Source organism: Cavia porcellus, unplaced genomic scaffold (assembly GCF_034190915.1).
Source record: "Cavia porcellus strain 051 isolate PalLab524CR breed Dunkin Hartley unplaced genomic scaffold, mCavPor4.1 scaffold_28, whole genome shotgun sequence".
Lineage (NCBI taxonomy): Eukaryota > Metazoa > Chordata > Mammalia > Rodentia > Caviidae > Cavia > Cavia porcellus.
This window is the reverse complement of record NW_026947511.1, coordinates 41,225,956-41,244,246: the sequence shown is the minus strand read 5'-3', so window position 1 is coordinate 41,244,246 and position 18,291 is coordinate 41,225,956. Positions and strand designations below refer to the sequence as shown.

The window sequence follows — 18,291 nt, the reverse complement described above, 5'->3', positions numbered from 1 at the left end:
ACCACTTAAAATATTTCCTGATACTGAGCTATGCATGCCTTGTGCCTGAGCAATTCCACAGCTAATTATATACACTCAGAAAGGAATCTAATGCACTGGGAAGCCCATGCGAGCACACACACACACACACACACACACACACACACACAAATGTCAAAGCTACACTAGTGAGTGGAGAAGGCATAATCCTGGTATGAACACATCCTGTGTCTTTCATCTACATTAAATTCAAAGTCAATCCCAGCACAACCAAAATGGAGACACAGCTGGCGGGGTGATAAGGAGCACCAGGGAGTTGATTACTGTAAAGATAAGGATACTGGTTACCTCTGTTCCCACGATAGAGATGTCCTGAGCCCGATTATCACAGAAGTCAGGATAGTGGTTATTGCTGGGGAGGGCACACATATTGTTAGAGATCAAAATACATCCTGCTTCTTCATCTGGGAGGTGGTTATCTGGGGGTTCACTTTTATGCACATATATTTAGGCTCTTTTCAGCAACTATGCTAGATTTCACACACACAAAAAAGAGGAGATGTAAACATACAGAAGCTCTAATATTTTCTTCCCACACCTGGCTTTGAAAAACACTGTAATTAGGCCCAAAAGGCTGGATGATAACCTATAATTAGTCACAGGTATGGAGAATGTGGGGATGCTCGGGGCTCTGTGGAGGCCTCCTCCCCCGCTGCTGGCCCTGTTCCTCAGTAAGAGTTGGAAATTGATTCCCGGAAGGCCCCTCAGGCATCCCCTACACACAACAAAAGCAGGAGAGGGACAGAAAAAGAAAAAGGAGGATGGTGAGAAGACAGAGAGCAGGAAGAAGACACAAACATGCGCTGGAGGCTGGGGAATCCGAGGCCGCAGGACCCAGGGCCGTCCCCTGTGGCTGCCCAGGGTTCTGCACCCAGGGCCAGGCGCTGTGTGTTTCTGCTCCGTGTGTCATTCCTCTCTGTCCCTGCCGCTTGGTGTCTCTGTCCTCTGCAGAGTCCCTGGCTGGGCTGAGCCCTGCGATTATTCCCACCCGCCCTGCTTGGCTAGCAGAGCTCTGTGTGCCCGCAAGGCCAGGGGGACATGCCTGCTGACTGGAGTGCTGCCGAGGACCACAGGTCTCTGGGTTGCTGGGTCCCTAGGCCTGGGCACCACCCTCCTCTCCCTGCTCCGGACAGCACAGGCAGGTGGCCAAAAGTCCCAGCTCCACCACTCCAAGCCACCCGGGGAGAGCCAGCCCACGCCGCCCAGCCCTGGCAGGCAGCTGAGCACACCTGGCTAGAGCCAGGAGGGGACTTGAGACGTGGGGGTGGACAGTATAGGGTGTCACCTCCTGGGCACTGCACACCCTTCAGGGACTCCAGGGGGCTGAGCAGGTGCTGTCCCCGGACTAATTCTAAACAAGGCTGAGGACAGGCTGTGACTTCCCTTAGCAAGCAGGCGCAAACATGCCGGGCCCCACCCTGCAGACCCGGAGTGGGGGGTGGGGTGCTGGCAACCTTGCCTCGGGAGGAAGGGACTGAGCCCACGATGCCACCAGCAGAGGCCAGGCTTACATCATGAGGTGGGTAGGGGGCTGGGTGGGGACAGCAGGAGGCTGGGGGCCGGGCCTCTGCTGAGCTCTGTGTGAGGTCCTGGGCAGTAATTCGACTGCGATGCCCTCAAAGGGAGCCTGGGGAGCTCTTCGTGCCCTCCGTGCTGGGTGCACCAGGGGGCCATCTTCACCTACTCACTGCAAAAAGACTAGCGCATGTGCTGTATTTGAGGCTCTTTTTGGACCAAAAACAACCAATCCCCGCATGGAGGGCACATACTAGAGAGCACACGGTCTCCCCGCTGTACCCCAAGGTGGAAAGACCACTCCCCTCCCTTCCTCACCTCCTACCGTGCTTCTCCCCGACTCCTCCAGGCTTCCCGGGTCAGATGGGACTCCAGGTTTCCCAGCCAGTCAGTGCCCTCAAGGCCCAGGACCACTGGTGGGTGATGAAGATGGGGGGGCGCCCTGGGGGACCCCCTGCCTGCCCTCACAGCACCTAACTGGGCAGGGACAGGAGAGGATCGCTTCTCTCCTTGGGTAACAAGAATCGGGATTCACACAGCGATCCAGCTCTGGCCCTCGACAGGGCAGGGGAAAAACCACGAAGGACGGACGCCTAATCGCTTCACTGGCTCAAGTCAAGGCCACCCCAGGCCCGCCCTCCCACTGCAGCTCGGTTCTTGTGGGTCCTCCACCCCGCTGTCCTCCGCTGGACTCAAGCAGCCCTTCTTTCCTTCTTCCTTTCTTCCTCTTGCTCCCTTCGCCTGGGGACTGAAACTGATCCTCTGCACTGAGCTACATCCTCAGCTCCCCTCGTGTTTTATTTTAGAACAAGGTCTTGCTAAGTCTCACAGGTTGGGCTCACACTTGTGATCCTCCTGCCTCAGCCTCCCAGCTTCAGACAGGCTCTACTGCACCCAGCTAAGCAGGACAGTCCCTTAAGCACTGTCTCCAAGAGAGGGCCCAAGAACCATCCAACTCCACAACCATCAGCGTCACAGGAGACTGCAGTCAGGAATCAGTTTGAGCATCCCAAGGTTCCATTTTGACTTTTATTTATTTATTTTGTCTTTTTGAAACAGGGTCTCACTATGCAGTTCAAACTGGCCTTGAACTCACTTTGTAGCCCAGGCTGGCCTTGAAGTCAGTGATCCTCCTGCCTCAGCCCCCTGAGCACAGGGATTACCACACCTGACCCTATGTTGATTTTTGATCCCCACTGTGAGGGCGAGGGGTACAGTTCAGCAGCACAGTGCCTGCCTGGCAAGCAAGTAGGTCCTGAGTTTGATTCCCAGTATCAAAAAAAAGATCCCCACCAAGAGATATTATGAGGGTAGAAACTTTTCCCCACCATGGCATTCAGTGATGACTGACACAGACAAGGTCCTCAGGGTAGGATCCTATGACTGAATACTAGTGGCTTCTAAGAAAAAAATGGGCCAGGAGTGGGGTACATGCCTGTAGTCTCAGTACTCTGGAGGCTGAGGCAGGAGGATCACTGTGAATTGACTTTTTTGAGGCAACTCTGGTCTATAAAGATCTTTTCTAAAACAAAGAAAGAAAAGGGGAGGAGGAGAAGGTGACGGGGAGACACCAGAGGGACACACATACTCCTGTCTCTGGCCAGGTGAAGCCCCACACCATCTCAGGACTCTGCCAGCAAGATGTCTGTCCCCAGATATGGCCTCTTGCTTTCCAATCACAACTGTGAGCTAAAACAAACCTTACTTTATAAATGTTTCTGCTTCTGGTATTTTGTTACAGCAATACAAAACAGACTAACCCACAGAACTGTAGGCAGAAGCTGGAGGGGGACCCTAATGGCCTCAGAAGAGGGCCTTTCCCCGAAGGCAAAAGGCCTGACAGGACGCCAGCAATCTAAGACACCACCATGCCAGGGCGCTCGGGTAACTGTGGGTGGCTGTCCTGGGGCGGGCTGCATTCTGGACCCAGCAAGTGCAGATCCCAGCCTTGTGGACCAGCAGGAGCCTTCGTGGGGCCCACTCTGCACCAGGCAGCTCCCCACTCATGAGAACCATGCTCTGCAGAACTGGCATTGGGTTGCCCGGCTTTGCCTTTAGACACCAATGCCAGGGGCTGGGGTGCGAACGCGTTTTGTAAGATTCCCAGGAGGAAGGGGGAAGGACAGCGCCATGGGCCCCTGGAAGGCAGGGCCTCGGTGGGGAGACTGAGCCGCGGGGCTGCCGCACTGAGGCGTCTGTGTGAGCAAGGGGCAGGGAGCGGACACACTATGGGTGAGTCGGACTCCAGGGTCACCACACATCACGCCCCATTTGGGACCTCAGTCATCTGCACAATAGCTGACAGAGCAGCCCCCAGAAAGTGGACAGGGCAGACGACTGGGCATGTTTCCTTCCCTTCGTGCCCAGGGCCAGCAGGGCACAGGCTGGTGCTGTGACCCTGCACGCTGCTCCTGCCCTCTGACCTTACCCACAGCCTGGCCGCCCCACAGCAAAGCATTTCCTGTGGGTGAGATAATTCTCAAATCCTCCCTATCGGAGAGATTTCATCTGCCCGGTGACATCACGGCTGAGAAGATGGTATCTCTCAGGAGGAGGAGGGGCGGGGGACAGCCACAGCTGGGAGGGGGTGGCAAGTGGCCAGGCCAGATACTCCCCAAGGGAAGCTGGGGTCAAGGTAGGGCACTGGAAATGCCCCAAGCATCACCAAGTGTCCAGAGGCATCTCATGAGACCAGGGCACCCAGCCAGGGTCGGGGACAGGGAGCTGGGGTGGGATGTGAGGACGGCGGCCGTTGAGTCAGCAGCGCGGTAGACGGTGCTGCTCTCCAGGACTTCAGGCTCAAGCCCGCAGCGCCTCACCCTTCCCTCTCTTGACCACAGGAAACGCAGGTATCAGTGGGCTGCAAGCTGGCGGGAACACACCTGGCTCTCACCGCAGCACTGCGTGGCGGGCCGCAAGGACCCACGCTTGGCAGGGATAGAAACTGAGGCAGGTGGGTGAAGCAGCTTACCCAGCTCACACAGTGCTGGGCAGCAGAGCTGAAGTTCCCAGCAGCCTGCCCCCAAAGCCCACAGGGTCAGCCTCGCACCCTGACTGGGTTACACTCGGCTCGGTACACAGAGCCTTTCGGTCCCAAGAAAAACTCCTCAGGGGCTCCGTCAGCTGAAGGTACATTCCACAGACTCCAGCAGCACCCCCAAAAGCCCCCCGACCCACATCTTCCCCGTGCTGAAGCCCGGAGCTTGTCCTGGTGCCCCAGGGAAAGGTCAGTAGAAGGTCTGCACTGGAGGAGGCCCTGTGAACGATCAGGGTTCATAGATTCAGGAACTGAGGCCAGGCAGAGGGACCTGCCCGGGCACAGAGCTGGCCAAGGCAGCATGAGGCCGTCCTGACTTTGCTGGTCCCCTTTCTTACCCTAAGATGCCACATCTGACTAAGTAAGTGTCTACTGGCACCATCACCATAGGTTACCTGACATGGGAACATGGCACAAAGCTAGGTACCCCCAAGTTCTCAGCAAGGGATGCATTTTGCCTCCTGGGCTGTTTGGGCTCCAAAGAGGCCCTGAAAGCTCTCTCTGAACCCAATCCCTCCCTGGACAGGCAGGACCATGGTCTCACCAGGCTCTTCAGTCCCCTGTGTCAGCAGCTGCAAAGAGAGGCCAGAAGCCAGGTGTGGCTTTGGACCGAGAAAAGAAGGCCCCACCCACCTCTTACAGTGGTCCTTGCTAGGGACACTAAGGGCATCCATGGCCTTCAAAGTCAGCTGGACTTGGGTTAAGAATCCCATTCCTGGGGCTGGGGATTTAGCTCAGCGGCATAAGCGTCTGCCTTGCAAGCAGGCGGTCGTGAGTTCGATCCCTGGTACCGACAAAAACCGAAAAAGACAAAAAAAAAAAAAGAATCCCATTCCTGCCACTTCCCGCTGTGTGGATCGGCTATAACAAAAACAGGCATTCCTATCTTGACTTAAACAGTATTCTGTTAATACAATACCGGGTCACTGTTCATTCCCAGAGATACACATCTATCTACACAAAGAGACCTAGGTATCAACCATCTCTTAATCACACAACAAACTAGCACCACCATGGCGGTCACCACCTACCTGGCGCTGCCACCCTGAATCCTCACTACAGTCTGGGAGGCCAACACACTCCATTCCCTCCTTCCAGACAGGACACAAGGTCCACCAGCAGGGCCCACTGCCTGCTGGCTCCCTGACACTTCTGCAGCTCCAGGAATCTGAACTCCCTCCCTGTCCCCGCCAGGGAGGTCACCTCCCAGGCAGCCCCCACCTGGCCCTAAGCCCCAAGCCCTCCATCCCGGGGACAAAGGCCCAACCTAGTATCCAGGCCAGTTGTGTTGGGGAACCCCTGCTGCCTACAAAAATCAGTTGACTTTGAAAAGGAAGAGACAGAAGCTGGGGGGCTGGGCCACTCCCTTGGGGGCAGGTGCTAAGTAACTCTATAAACTCTGGCTAATAATGCAATTAGGGCCATAAACAGAGCCCCGGGAGAGACCAGGGGCAGGTGCGAGACCCCTGCCCCAGGCTTCCAGGAAACAGGCTGAGCAGGCAGGTGGGCTTCTGCCTCCCTGGCCCCTGGGACTGTGCATCCCCAGGCCTTCAGCCCTCCAAAGCCCTTCTGGCTCTCCTAGGATTCAGGGTCTGTCCCCAGCTCCATCCCCTCACCCTTCCAAGGCACCCGGAACCAAGACTGGGTCTGCGTTTGGCTCCAGCTCCAGGTCTGGTTAGGGACAAAACAACTCGCAGCTGTGGGCTGTATACACTATGCAAGCTGGCTCCCCTCCGGGAAACGGCTTTACACACTCACCCCAAAGAGCCGGCCCTGCCAAGCCCTCTTCTGAGTCCCAGCCCTCCTGCTTCAGCAGCCAGCAGGCAGCAGAAAGAAGGCTCCCAGTGAGTCACTAGCTTCCCCCAGGGACGGGGAGACTGAGGCATGGGAGCCCCTCCGACTACCAGGCAGTGCCCCCAAGGCGGCCCACTCTCCCCTTCACGCCTCTGCGGGCCAGCAGCAAGGCTGGCTGTCACTCCGCAGACGAGCTCCCCCCGGGCAGGGCCCGGGGTGCGTCCCGCCCTGACCCTGGGTCTGTCTGGAGGGGCTGGGCCAAAGAGCCGGGCCTGCGCCCGCCGCCCTGGAGGACACCAGGGCCTGCCCCTCCTCACCCCAACGATCCGGGAGTGGGGCCTGGGTAGCTGGAATCCGGCCGGGCGGGTGCAGGGGCCCGGGGCCGCGCCCCAGAGGCCTTGTCCCCGGCCGGATCGAGCGCGCCCTGTGGAGCGGGAGCCGCAGGTCATGAGCCGACACTTCGCGGGGAGCAAGCGTGACGCCGGAGCGCAGCGCTCAAGTTTAGTCCAGAAACTGTCGGCGCGGAACCAAGCCCGGCACGGACCGGCGCGGACGGCGGGGCCCGGCAGGGCGGGGCCGGGCCGGGGCGGGGCCCGGACCCCCCTTCCTCCGGGCCGCGCAAGGCGGCTGCGGCGCGAACCTGCTCGCGCAGCCCGGGGCGGCTCGGGGCAGCCGTGCGTAAACCCGGGCCCGGGCGGGAAGGGGGAGGCGGGGACCCAGGCGGCCTCGGCCCGATCCGGGGAGGAACCGCGGCCCGGCGAGAGCTCCGAGGTCGCCAGGGGGGCGCGGTGGGGGCGCCCGGGTGGACGGCGCGGCTCGGGCCCTGGAGGGGGCGCGCTTTGCTGGACTCAGGGTCGCGATCGAGGGGCTTGAGTGGGATGGGGGGCCGGGAGCCCCGACAGAGGTCAGAAGAGGGGCGCGCGGAGGGTGCGCTCCGGGGCCGGGGCTCCTGAGGTCCCGGGAGCCCCGAGGGGGAGAAAAGTCCGCGCCGGGGCGCAGGGCTGGGGGGGCCTCTCGGAGTTGGGACCGGTAGGGGGTCCCCAGCCCGCCCCGGGGCGTGGCCATCCAGCCCCGAGCCCCGCGGCCCGCGCGCTCCCTGTCCCCTCCCACGCGCCGCCCTCGCGGGTTACATAAGGGCGCGCGGCCGCCCCCGGCCCGGCCCGCAGGGGGAGGACAAGGCGGAGGCGAGAAGGGAGGAGGAGGGGCGCCGGCCGGGCGGATGCGGGGCGGCGGCGCGCTCCGCGCCCCCTCCACCCGCGCCCCCCCACCTGTCCCCGGGGCCGCGCACGGTGGCCGGGCCCGGCCTGGGGGGTCCTGGGCCCGGCGCGCGCCCTGGCCCAGCCCGCTCACCTCGCTCTGAAGGTCAATCCGTCCGCCGCCTGCGCCCCGTGGTTCCGGCAACTTCTCCCAAGTTCGGGTGCCCGACCCGCACACTGCGCGCGCCGCCCGTTCCCGGGCTTCTGGGGCTCCGCGCCACCAGAGAGGCCCAATCCCGGCAGCACGCCCTTCCCTTCCCGCTGCCGTCGGCGCCGCCGCTCCCTGTGTCCCGCCCGCCGCCGCCGCCGCCTCGGCTGTCACCTAGCCCCGCGCCGGGCGCCGGGCCTCCGGCTGTCACTGCGCGCCTACTTCCCGCCGCGCCCGGCAGAGGGCAGCACCCGCCCAGCGGCCCGCCCCGCCCACACCCGCGGTGCACGCAGGGGAGTGTAGTCCTCTCCGCCCTGCGCTAGGCACGTCGGGATTTGTAGTCCCATCCTGTGGCCCATGGGCTACAGAGACTGCGTTTGACTAAGAGGTTCTGTTCCACTTCTGCTCTTTTACAAGTTTTCTCTCTTCTCATTCAGTAATGTCGTGAACCACGACTCTGTTACCACCCATGGCCTGTCTGATCCCCAAGCAGGGACTTGCATGCCTCAGCATACCTTGTTTATCAGTGCTTAGGCTGGCGGTAAACCTGAGTTCCTCCTCTGGTTTCGGGGAAAAGTGCGGGACCCGGTGTCCTTTATCCCTGCCTTTTCATATAAGAGGTCAGGCTGTGAAATATAAATGCAGATAGAGCCTGCCACCCGCACACACAGGCCCTGCTGTGGGATCTTCACACACACACACACACACACACACACAGTTTCCTGGTGCCCCACTGCCATGTTCCTGGTCGAAATTTTTCTGATCGCCTTTCCTGTCACCTTCCCTTGTTGGAAAACAAGAATGCAAAGCCATAACCTCTGTTTCTGTTCCTTCTCTTTGTCTTTCCTCCCCTCCTCCTCCTCATCATTCTCCTCCTCCCTAGTATGCTGCTCCTGGTTTCTGAGGTTTTGAGAAGAAGCTCCTAAGGAGGACCTGAGCAGGACTCTTGCTGAGTCAGTTAGAACAAGAGATTTCTGTATGAATGCAAATCTCTCTCATTGCCTCTGTCTCCGTCTGTCTCTGTCTCTTTCTCTCCCTCTGCTATCCACAGATGAGGGCCAGACATCCTTGAAACACAAGTCCTTGGACCTAGGTGTCTGGGTCAGAGTGCAGTGAGCCTCCCTCAGCCCTGGCCTTCTGAAGCTCTCCTGCACCTGGTTTCTGGCAACATCTTTCCTCTCCAAAGACCCTGTGTCTGTGCCAAACACATAAAGGCACGTAGCATTCTTCAGGAAATCCCAGCCCAAACTGGTGACTAGTGAGGGTACAGACTCTTGTCTCCAGTGCTCTATAAGTGGACACAAATGTCCTGGTGGAGTCTGACAGAGTAGGTGGGCAGAGCATTTCAGTTAAGTGGGGTCCTTTTCCACCACAACCCCCCTGCCATGCTATTACCCTGCCTTGCCTTTCCGCAGGGGAGCAGAGAGCACACACCAAGCTCTAAGAGGTACGGGGCCACCCCGACACTGTGCCCACCACAGGGAAACTCCCAGCCACGAGAATTGTCCTGACTCTCACCAACCCTGTCCCCGGGCCCCTAACTCCCCTCCAAAAACTATACACTGGTCAACCAATGTGGAGAACTATTTATTAAGAGAGAAAGTTCAGGGTCCAGGAAAGGTGGGGGCTGAACCCAGGAAGGAGAGCCGCACAAGCTGGGGGCCCACGGGGGAAGGTATCCGGGGTCCAGGCAGCTCGTCTAGGCAGCAGTGGCGAAGCCCACCCTGTTGTTGGCCAAGTCGTAGACAGAGTAGTAGGACCTCAGGAAGACGTCTCCAAGGATCCAGACGGGCTCGCCACCCCCAGGGGACACATAGGTGCTCTCGAGCCCCACCATGCAGTAGTTTTCACCCTGCTCAACAGAAAGGCAGCTCTTGGTCACTGGCTGCCTCTCGAACTGGGCAGGGAACAAGTTCCGGGCTGGGAGGGCTGTGGGCCAGCTGATAGCCAGCACCCTGGCTGGGAGCAGATTTATTCTGCAGATGTTTGCAGGCTGCAGTGACCCTCGGCCACTCCCCACATGGGAACCTTCTCTTCCCCGCGTGTCCCCTCCTGATGGTCAGGCTTGGAGTCAGACCAACCTGCATTCCAACTTCAGCTTTGCCCAGAGGAGCTGTGCCGGGGGGCTCAGTTACTTCACCTCTCTGAAGCCCTGGGGTTTCATCTGCACCCTCTTCCCACCCCAGGGGCCGGGACTTACACTGAGGATGTAGGCTGATGGCGACAGAGGGAACTCCACGCCACTGATGACGAAGGTCAGGGTGGGGAGGTCCTGGATGCTGCTGCAGCTCACGAAATACTGCAGGGAAGAACAGGCCCAGGTCACTTTATAGACCCAGGAGCACCCACCAAGCCCACCTCAGCACCCCAACCCAAGCCCTGATTGTGCATGGTGCCTTGAGGACAATCCTACACAGATAACCTGGATACACAAGTGGGGTTCTGTACAGGGGCATGGAATGAGGGGAGCCCTGAGGATCTGCTCCGCCCCAAAATGTTCCTGAATTTCTCCTCTGAGAGGCTGAATCACTGTACAGAACTGAAGCCAGTGTTCTGGTGCACACCCGTAATCCCAGCACTTTTGAGGCCGAGGCAGGAGGACCACCATTTTGGTAGCCTGGATATATATTGAGTTCAAGGCCAGACTGGACCACACAGCAAGACCTCCTCTCAAAAACAAACAAAGCAAAACAAAAGTACTGTACAGATCTGAGCTGGGTATCGTGGTGCATACCTGTAATCTCAGCACTCAGGAGGCTGAGGCAGGAAGATCGCCAGCCTGAGCTACATAGTCAGTTCAAGGGTAGCTTAAACTACATAGCAAAACCCTATCTTTAAAAAAAAATAAATTGGGGCTGGGGATTTAGCTCAGCGGCATAAGCATCTGCCTTGCAAGCAGGCAGTCGTGAGTTCGATCCCCGGTACCGACAAAAAGGAAAAAGACAAAATAAATAAATAAAAAATAAACTGCAGATCTGGCCGGCCATGATGGCATTCGCCTGTCATCCCAGTGCTCAGGAGGCTGAGGCAGGAGTTTAAGCCCAGCCTGGGCTGCAAAATGAGTTCAAGTCCAGTCTGAACTACATAGTGAAACTTTATCTCAAGAAAGACAAAAAAAAAAAAAAAAAAAAAAAAAAAAAACAACCAAATGGCCCATGGCTCCCCTAAAGTGGGTGGGGGTTGCAGTAAGGGAGCAGATGCCTGCTCTGTGGGACTCGGGGGCAGGTGTGGGTCTGTGGAGGTGTTGGGGAGGTGTGGGGGAGGGGGGAACATGTTAAGAGGTGTGTCCCACGTCACTCACCTCCTGCACCCCACATTTCCGCTACTTTGCCTTCACCCCAAAGTCCAGCAACATTCATTCAGCACCAAGGTGCCTGGCAGGAGCCTCTTGTGCCCCAATACTAGCATCTGGCCCACCCCAACAGGGACCCGGTACCCCAGGTTCCCCCATCTCCAGAGCACGGGTACCTGGGACCACCAGCGTGAAGAATGAGGCTGCTCTTGTGTCCCCAGCAGAAACCCTAAATGCCTCTGAGCGCCCCCTGCCCCCTCCCCCACAAAACAGGTCATCCCCAGACGCACCTCTCCGTATTCGTTCTCCTCGGCCCCTATGGCCTGGACCAGGGTGCTCAGGTAGTCCGAGGGCACGGTGAGCAGGGAGGTGCCTGTGTCCACAATACCCTGGCAGCCTCGGGAGCACCAGCCGGAGGCTGAGCCGTCAATGAGGAAGCTGGATGGAGGGCAGACGGCAGCCTCAGGTCCACCTGCCAGGGCGGCGGGGCAGGCAGCCCACCACCAAGAGCCCCGGCTCCAGCCCCAGCTAGGGGGGCTAGGATCCTGCACAGACCATCCCCCTGGCCCTGTCTCAAGTCCCGGAGGCTACCGAGGCCACCTAGAGTTAGTTTTCAAAAGTGGGCCAGGCTTGGGGGCACTCACTGTCATCCCAGCCCTCAGGAGGCTGAGGCAGGAGGATCAGGCCAACCCTGGGCTACGTAGTGTGTTCAAAACCAGCCTTACTACATAGTGAGACTACACAGTGAGACCCTGTCTCCGAAGACAACACAACGCAAAACCCCAGAAAACAAAAGCTTCAAGCTGCAAACCAACGCCTCCGATTCATTATAAGACCTTGAACAAATCAGTCCCCCAACTTTCAGCTTCTCACGTGGGCCCGGTGCCCTAGCGGCACCACATCACCCCTGCCCACCCCATCCTCCCAGCCAAGCTGGGCTCTGGGGCTCCCCTCTGTGTCCCTGCGAGTCCTCTGTATCCTCTATGCCCTCCCCGTCCCCAGCAGTGCCGATGCCCACTCCAAGGAGGACCGCGTCCCAGCCACTGCAGACTCACCCCTCAATGCCAATCTGCCAGTACAGCTCCTGGGTGACGGGTGTCCAGTAGATGTCCCCTGTGTACAGGCTCTCGTCCACACCGCCCAAGATGAGCTGGCCCTCATCAGAACCCTGCTGGCTGCAGGGACAGGGTGGGGCAGTCAGGGAGAGGCAGTCATGTGCAAGGGACTCAGGGCTCCTTCCCGCTTCCCAGGGGGTCCCCATGGGGGACTGTGCCCCCTCAGACTGGGGCTGCCTGTCCAGGCCTCTCAGCACTCCAGTGCTCCAGGCTCCTGAATGTCACTGCTTCTGGGGAGCTGAAGGCGGGGACACTGTGCATCCTGGGGTCCCCACCCCACATCCTGTGCCTGTCATTTCATGCTGCTGTGAGCCCCTCAGTTCAGGAGGAGACAGAGCTAGCTCTGTGGGAGGGGAGGGAAGGCATTGGCATCTCTGTGCCCCGGGCAGCACTCCTACAGGTTAGGAGCAGGGCCACTGCAAACAGAGGCACGGGTGACAATGTTGAGAGTCCCTCCAGGAGGAGAGGAGGCCGGCTGGTGGCTACCTCTGAAGAGGAAGAAAGAAAGCGAGTCCCTTGGCACCGTGCGACCCGGCCTGCCTGTGTTCTCCAGCCCGGGCACTGGTGAGGGCTCAGTCCCCGACGTGGCCCTGGAGACTCCAGGACTGCGGGGGCCACAGATCAAAGGAGATGAAGCCGCAGATTACCACACAGAGAGGCAGGTGGCGGCGGGCGCGGCCAGAGCCGGCCCAGGAGCGCTGGGCCAGGGCAGGCTCAAAGTACAGAGGAAGTGGGGACCGGCCCAGGGCTGAGTGGCCGGACACCGCGTGGGGCGGGGCGGGACCACGTGCCACTGCTGGGAGGCCCGGGCCCCCAGCCCCAGCCTCCACCCCGGGGTGACTGGCACGTGGGTCGGGCGCTGGGGACACAGGGCGGCCGCTCACCTGCCCAGGTAGACGCTGAAGAGGGATTGGGAGAGGGCGCCCTCTCGCAGCAGCCCCTGCATGGCGGTGGTGGCGCCCCCTTCCGACAGGCCGGGGTAGCCCAGGCCGAGGATGCCGTCGAACTCAGCGTACACAAAATCGCTGCCTGGCTCTGTCTCACTGAGGCCAAACTCCTGCTTGGGGACCTGGATGTCTTGGATCTGGGGGTGGGGGGCACATGACAGAGGAGGTGACAAGCCTGATGGCACCCACCCCCTCCAGCCCATCTGGCAGAGCCCCTTCCAAGGCTGTTCTTCCTCTCCGTGGCGCAGCCCATTCTGTCTGTCTGTCTGTCTGTCTGTCTGTCTGCTGTTTTCTTGAGACAGGGTCTCGCTATGCAGTTCAGGCTGGCCTTGAGCTCACTATGTGGCCCAAGCTGGCCTCAGACTCACAGCAGTCCTGCTCTTGAGTGCTGGGACAGCGGGGCATACCGCCATGCCCCATCTGGTTATTTTCGGAGACAGGTCCCACTGTGTAGCCCACGCTCGGATTCTCCATCCTCCTGCCTCAGCCTCCTGAGTGCTGCCCTTACAGGTGATGCCACACCTGGCAGCCCCGCCCTTTCTTAAGGGAGCTCCCTCTTCCACCTGGCCTTCCCTGCCTGCCTCAGGGCCATGCCTCCGTCTCCTTCCCCCCGGAACCTCCAGATTCAAGCTTGTGAAAGGAAACGACCACATCAGCCACTTCTTCACGGTGTCCCCAGGGCCAGGCCCAAAGTGGCCCTCAGAGTGTGAGAGCAGTGTGGCCTTGTCACACCATCTTCCTGTCCATGGCATTTCAGGGGCTCCCTGAGGCCCAGTCCCCACGCAGCCCTGTCGCACTCACGGTCATGGTATCATAGCCAAAGACGCCGGTGAGGCTCCCAGTGCCGTACTCCAGGGAGAAGGACTGGTCAGTGGCGACGTAGGTGGAGGAATCTCTGGGGTTGAAGCGGGTGTGAGTGGCTGTGGGCAGCGGGGTATAAGTTCAGGTGCTGGCGCTCTCAGGCATGCTGGTGTCCCCTCCTTCTCCTCAGTGGTCCCTCCCGGGCTACCAAGTCAGGGGGTAGCTGGGGTTCCCACATCAGATGAGGGGCCAGGCCGGCTTACAGAGCCTGGGACTCTTGGGCTGGATGCCCTGGACTCAGGGCCTGTGTCCCTGACCCCAGCAGACTCCTGATAAACTGCGCACACCCTGAAGGAGGGATCGGGCCTCAGGGTGTCCCCTCACCCCCCACTCTGCATCCAGCAAGAAGCTGGGTCCCCATATTTCATGGGCTGTGCCCAAGGAGGGGCCTTATACCAGAGATGTCAGAACCCAGACCCCAAGGCCCTGCAGGGGCAGCACAGAAGCGGCCACCATCTGTCTTGAAAGCCACAACAGGACAGGACCAGTGCTGTTCTGTTCTCTGAAGACACTCAGGGAATTAAGCAGAGGCATGGAATGGGTGGCTGCCTCAGGGGCACAGCAGAGTGGCACAGAAATTATCTACAAGGAACCAAGTGGCCTCGTGGGTGGATGAGGTGGCCGGCATCCATACCGGGATCCATAGTGGTCAGCACACGTCCCAGTCCTCCTGGGAGTGGGACCCCGCCCAGCATACCCACGGGGTACTCACTGCAGGCCAGGCTGCTGCAGTAGACAGATGGCACCCACAGGTTGGAGGAGCCGGTGTCGAACAGGACCTGGAAGCTCTGGGGTGGTGTCCCGAGGCTGATCTGGCCAAAGTAGGCAGCCTGGGAACCACAGAGTGGCTGTCAGCTCCTGAGCAACCCGGGACCCAGGCAGCTTCGCAGGTGGAACAATTGAGGGAGCCTGCATGAAACCTGGGTCCCCCCTGAGTCTCCCTCTGCACCCACTGGGGATGGCCATGGGGGCTCTGGGGGTTCGGCCACAGGCAGCCAGAGAGCGGCCACAAGCTGCGGGCTGGAAGGCAGAGACAGGGACACCCGGGAGGGTGAGGACTCACATCCATGTAGGACATGGGCTCATACAACACGCTGAAGTCCCCAGTCTTGGCCAAGCGGTTCCTGAAGAACTTGCGGGCATGCTGCGGCTTGTGGTTCTTCAGGAAGTCCCCCAGCAGGCCCTTCTCCCGCAGGACTTCCCGGATAGACTTGATCTTCTTCAGGGGGACCCTGCGGCGGCGGCCATGTGTCAGGGCGCCCCTCCCCTTCCTTTTCTCTGTGTCCATCTCCAGCCATGGGCTGCCACCTCTCTGCCACTCCGTGCCCTCTGCCTCTCTTTCCTCCCCTCTCCTCTCACTTGCAAAGATCTCTGTGATGGCTCCAAGATTTAGAAGATTTAGAGAGCCGTGTCCTTCTCCTGTGCCTACCTTGCCCCATCCCCAGCCCCCCGCATCCTCTGATACCCTATAAGTTCCTTCCCAGAAGGGGTTTTGGACATTCTGCAGCTTTTCAGAATAAATATCTTTTCTTCTTCTTCTTCTTCTTTTTTGGTACTGGGGTTCGAACTCTTGACCTTGCAGTTGCCAGGCAGGTGCTTACACTGCTAAGCTAAATCCTCAGCATTATCTTATTTATGTATTTACTTATTTATTTTGAGACAAGGCCTTGCCATGTAGCCCAGGCCAAGCTCAAACTTATGGCAATCCTCCTGCCTCAGCCTCCTGAGGGCTGGGATTACAGGCATGGACTGCCACATCCAGCTCAGGATAAGTGTGTTTTTCTATGTTTTTTTTTTTTTTTTTTTTTTTTTTTTTTTTTTTTTTTTTTTTGTCTTTATCAGTACCAGCGATCGAACTCACGACTGCCTGCTTGCAAGGCAGGCGCTTATGACACTGAGCTAAATCCCCAGCCCCAGGATAAGTGTGTTTTGTTTTGTTTTGTTTTGTTTTGTTTTTTGAGACAGAGTCTCACTCTGTAGCCAGACTGGCTTCAAACTAGCAATCCTCCTGCCTCGGCCTCCTGAATGCTAAGATGACAGGCATGTCCAGCTACCAGGAAAAGTGTGCATTTGAAAAAAAAAAAAACAATTCTCAAAGATGGCAAAGTTCACCCCCAAAGATTGCCCCTTGCTCCTGTGGCCTCTGGCACTGGTGCCAGCTAATGTGACCTGGGCTGGAGTAAGGGGGACAGCACTTGTTCTGTCCCTGCTGTGAACCTATGGCCTGGGACTGTTGCTTCGCTTCTCAGGCTGCCGTGTCCACTGGGAAGGTGGCCTGGGAGCTCCAGAGTGGCCACCTTTGAGTCCTGGCCTCTGCCCATGTCCCCGAGGGCTCCGTCTCCGGAGGCTGGTCTCCCTCCCAGCCCAGTGGCTGTCATCACCCGGCCCTACTCCAGGACCCATGATTCTCCATGCTTTTTATCTTCGCCCACCGTACTCCAGATTCTCCCACAGGTTCCAACAGTTTTAAGCTAAACCCTTCCCTCAAGCTGTGAAGACTGCGACTGGCTTGGTGCCAGCCACTTCTGCCGAATTTGCCTAGCAGGTGACATTTCTGCCGGCAGCCGGTTGTTCAGCTAAGGAATCGCCACCTTTCCTGGGTGTCTGTGGGTCCCATGAGCCCCTACAGGTGCCAAGATCTGGATGCTCAAGGTGGCAGATGTGCCCAGCTGTGTCATCCGTGCCCTCCCACACCTGTGCATACTGGGAGTCAACTCTAGGTTAAACACCCGCTACAGTCCCAGCCCTCGGAAGTACTCATGACCCTCCAGGCACGGTGGTGCATGCCTGTAATCCCAGGGCTCAGGAGGCTGAGGCAGAAAGCTCGCCCATGAGTTTGAAGCAAGCCAGTTTGAGGACTGCCTAAACTACATAGCAAGACCTTGTCTCAAAAAAACCCAAAAAATGAAAACAAAAAATACCACTCCTAACATTGCATTGTTTAGGGGATAATGACCCCAAAGTGTGTACATGTTCAATGACATGCCAGCTTTTTTCAGTCTGAGGCTGACTGTGTGGCTGGAGGCAGAACCCACAGATACCAGAGGCCATGGTGGAGCAGGAGGCAGGTGGCAGGAGCCCTCCTGATGGCCCAGCCATGCCAGCTCAGGTATCTGCCTGACACTTCACAACGTGGAGATGCACATTGGCTTGTGGTTCTGCCTACATAATTTGGGCATTTGCTGGTAATTTGAGGCCTCTAGAAAATTTTTTGTCTCTGTGGGGTGGCACACATCTGTCTCTGGGAGGCTGAGGCAGGAGGATCACAAGATTGAGCCCAGCCTAGGCAATTTAGCAACTTAGAGAGTTTTGAAACAAAACATTTAAAGGGGCTGGGGATGTAGTAAGTTGTGACAGCCCTGGGTTCTGTTCCCACTACCACACAAAGGGGAAAAAAAGAAAGAACATTTTAGAAAAGACTATCTTGCTCCTTATCCAAAAAAGGATACGAATAAACTACAGTCACCATTCAGGGGTGGCTTAGGCGGGTGTCACCTCTCTTCCGTTTCAGATCCCTTTTCCTCAGCTTGGGGCACCGTTCTGTCCCGTGGCTAGCAGCTTTCTGGTGGCAGGGCCACTTTGCCCCCACCCCTCGGATCTCCACAAGCCCGGCTAAGCGAGCCCTCCATCCCCGGGAACTTGGGAGCAGAGCCGGGGGCCCTGGCCCTGCGCCCCTGCGGGCTGGGCTCCCACCCTCGCTCCTGCACCGGTCCAGGCCCCAGACTTACTTGATCTGCGTCGCCTCCAAGAGCGGCAGGCAGAGCAGGACCACTACCATCCACTTCATGATGCCGGTTCCCAGACGGTCAGAGAAACCACCCGAATCCCACAGCGACTGTGCAGTGCAGACCGAGTCCAAGTCCTTTATACCCCAGGGCCCAGCCCAGGCCCCACCCCCTGTCCTGTGCAAGCGTGACCCTGTACCTGGGGGTCCGCGGGGCGCCCGTATCAGCGGTTTCTGTGTGTCTTTCCCTCTGGAGCGTGGCCACCAATAGACTTTTCATCTTATTGACTTTCAATTCAAGCAACTGGAGGCCAGGAGGCCCAGCGATAAGAGGGAACAAAGTGGCCGTAGGCCCGAGCAGCAGAGATTGCTTTTCTTCCAGGAACTTCTCGTCCACTGTACGGAGCCATGAATTGGGCGTTTTGGGGAAAGGGCCAGACAGAGATAGGCAGAGCCAGAGAGAGGGGCGTTGGGTCATCTGACATCTGGGGACAGAGGATGCTTTGTCCTGGGCACTGTCCATGTGCTGTGGACTCTAGGCAGCATCACTGGTCCAGAGCAGC

General features: G+C 58.6%; 2 protein-coding genes across 3 annotated transcripts in view; both read right to left on the bottom strand.

Moving 5' to 3' along the window:
- Tfeb (transcription factor EB) overlaps positions 1-8,001 on the bottom strand; it is a 35,801-nt gene extending 27,800 nt beyond the window's left edge. Inside the window, exon 1 of one of the 2 annotated variants that reach the window (XM_063238906.1) lies at positions 7,736-8,001. The gene's annotated coding sequence lies outside the window, so the exon portion shown is untranslated. Of the gene's footprint in view, positions 1-6,702; positions 6,850-7,735 lie in introns of those variants that run through there. The other variant, XM_063238907.1, reaches the window with a different exon arrangement.
- Positions 8,002-9,364: 1,363 nt separating this feature from the next.
- Pgc (progastricsin) lies at positions 9,365-17,832 on the bottom strand. The gene is given in 9 exon segments (NM_001172999.1): positions 9,365-9,641; positions 9,990-10,088; positions 11,372-11,519; positions 12,137-12,256; positions 13,081-13,280; positions 13,945-14,063; positions 14,717-14,834; positions 15,068-15,236; positions 17,733-17,832. Coding segments are annotated over 9 exon segments (1,185 nt in total). The 5' UTR covers positions 17,792-17,832; the 3' UTR covers positions 9,365-9,488.
- Positions 17,833-18,291: the final 459 nt, after the last annotated feature.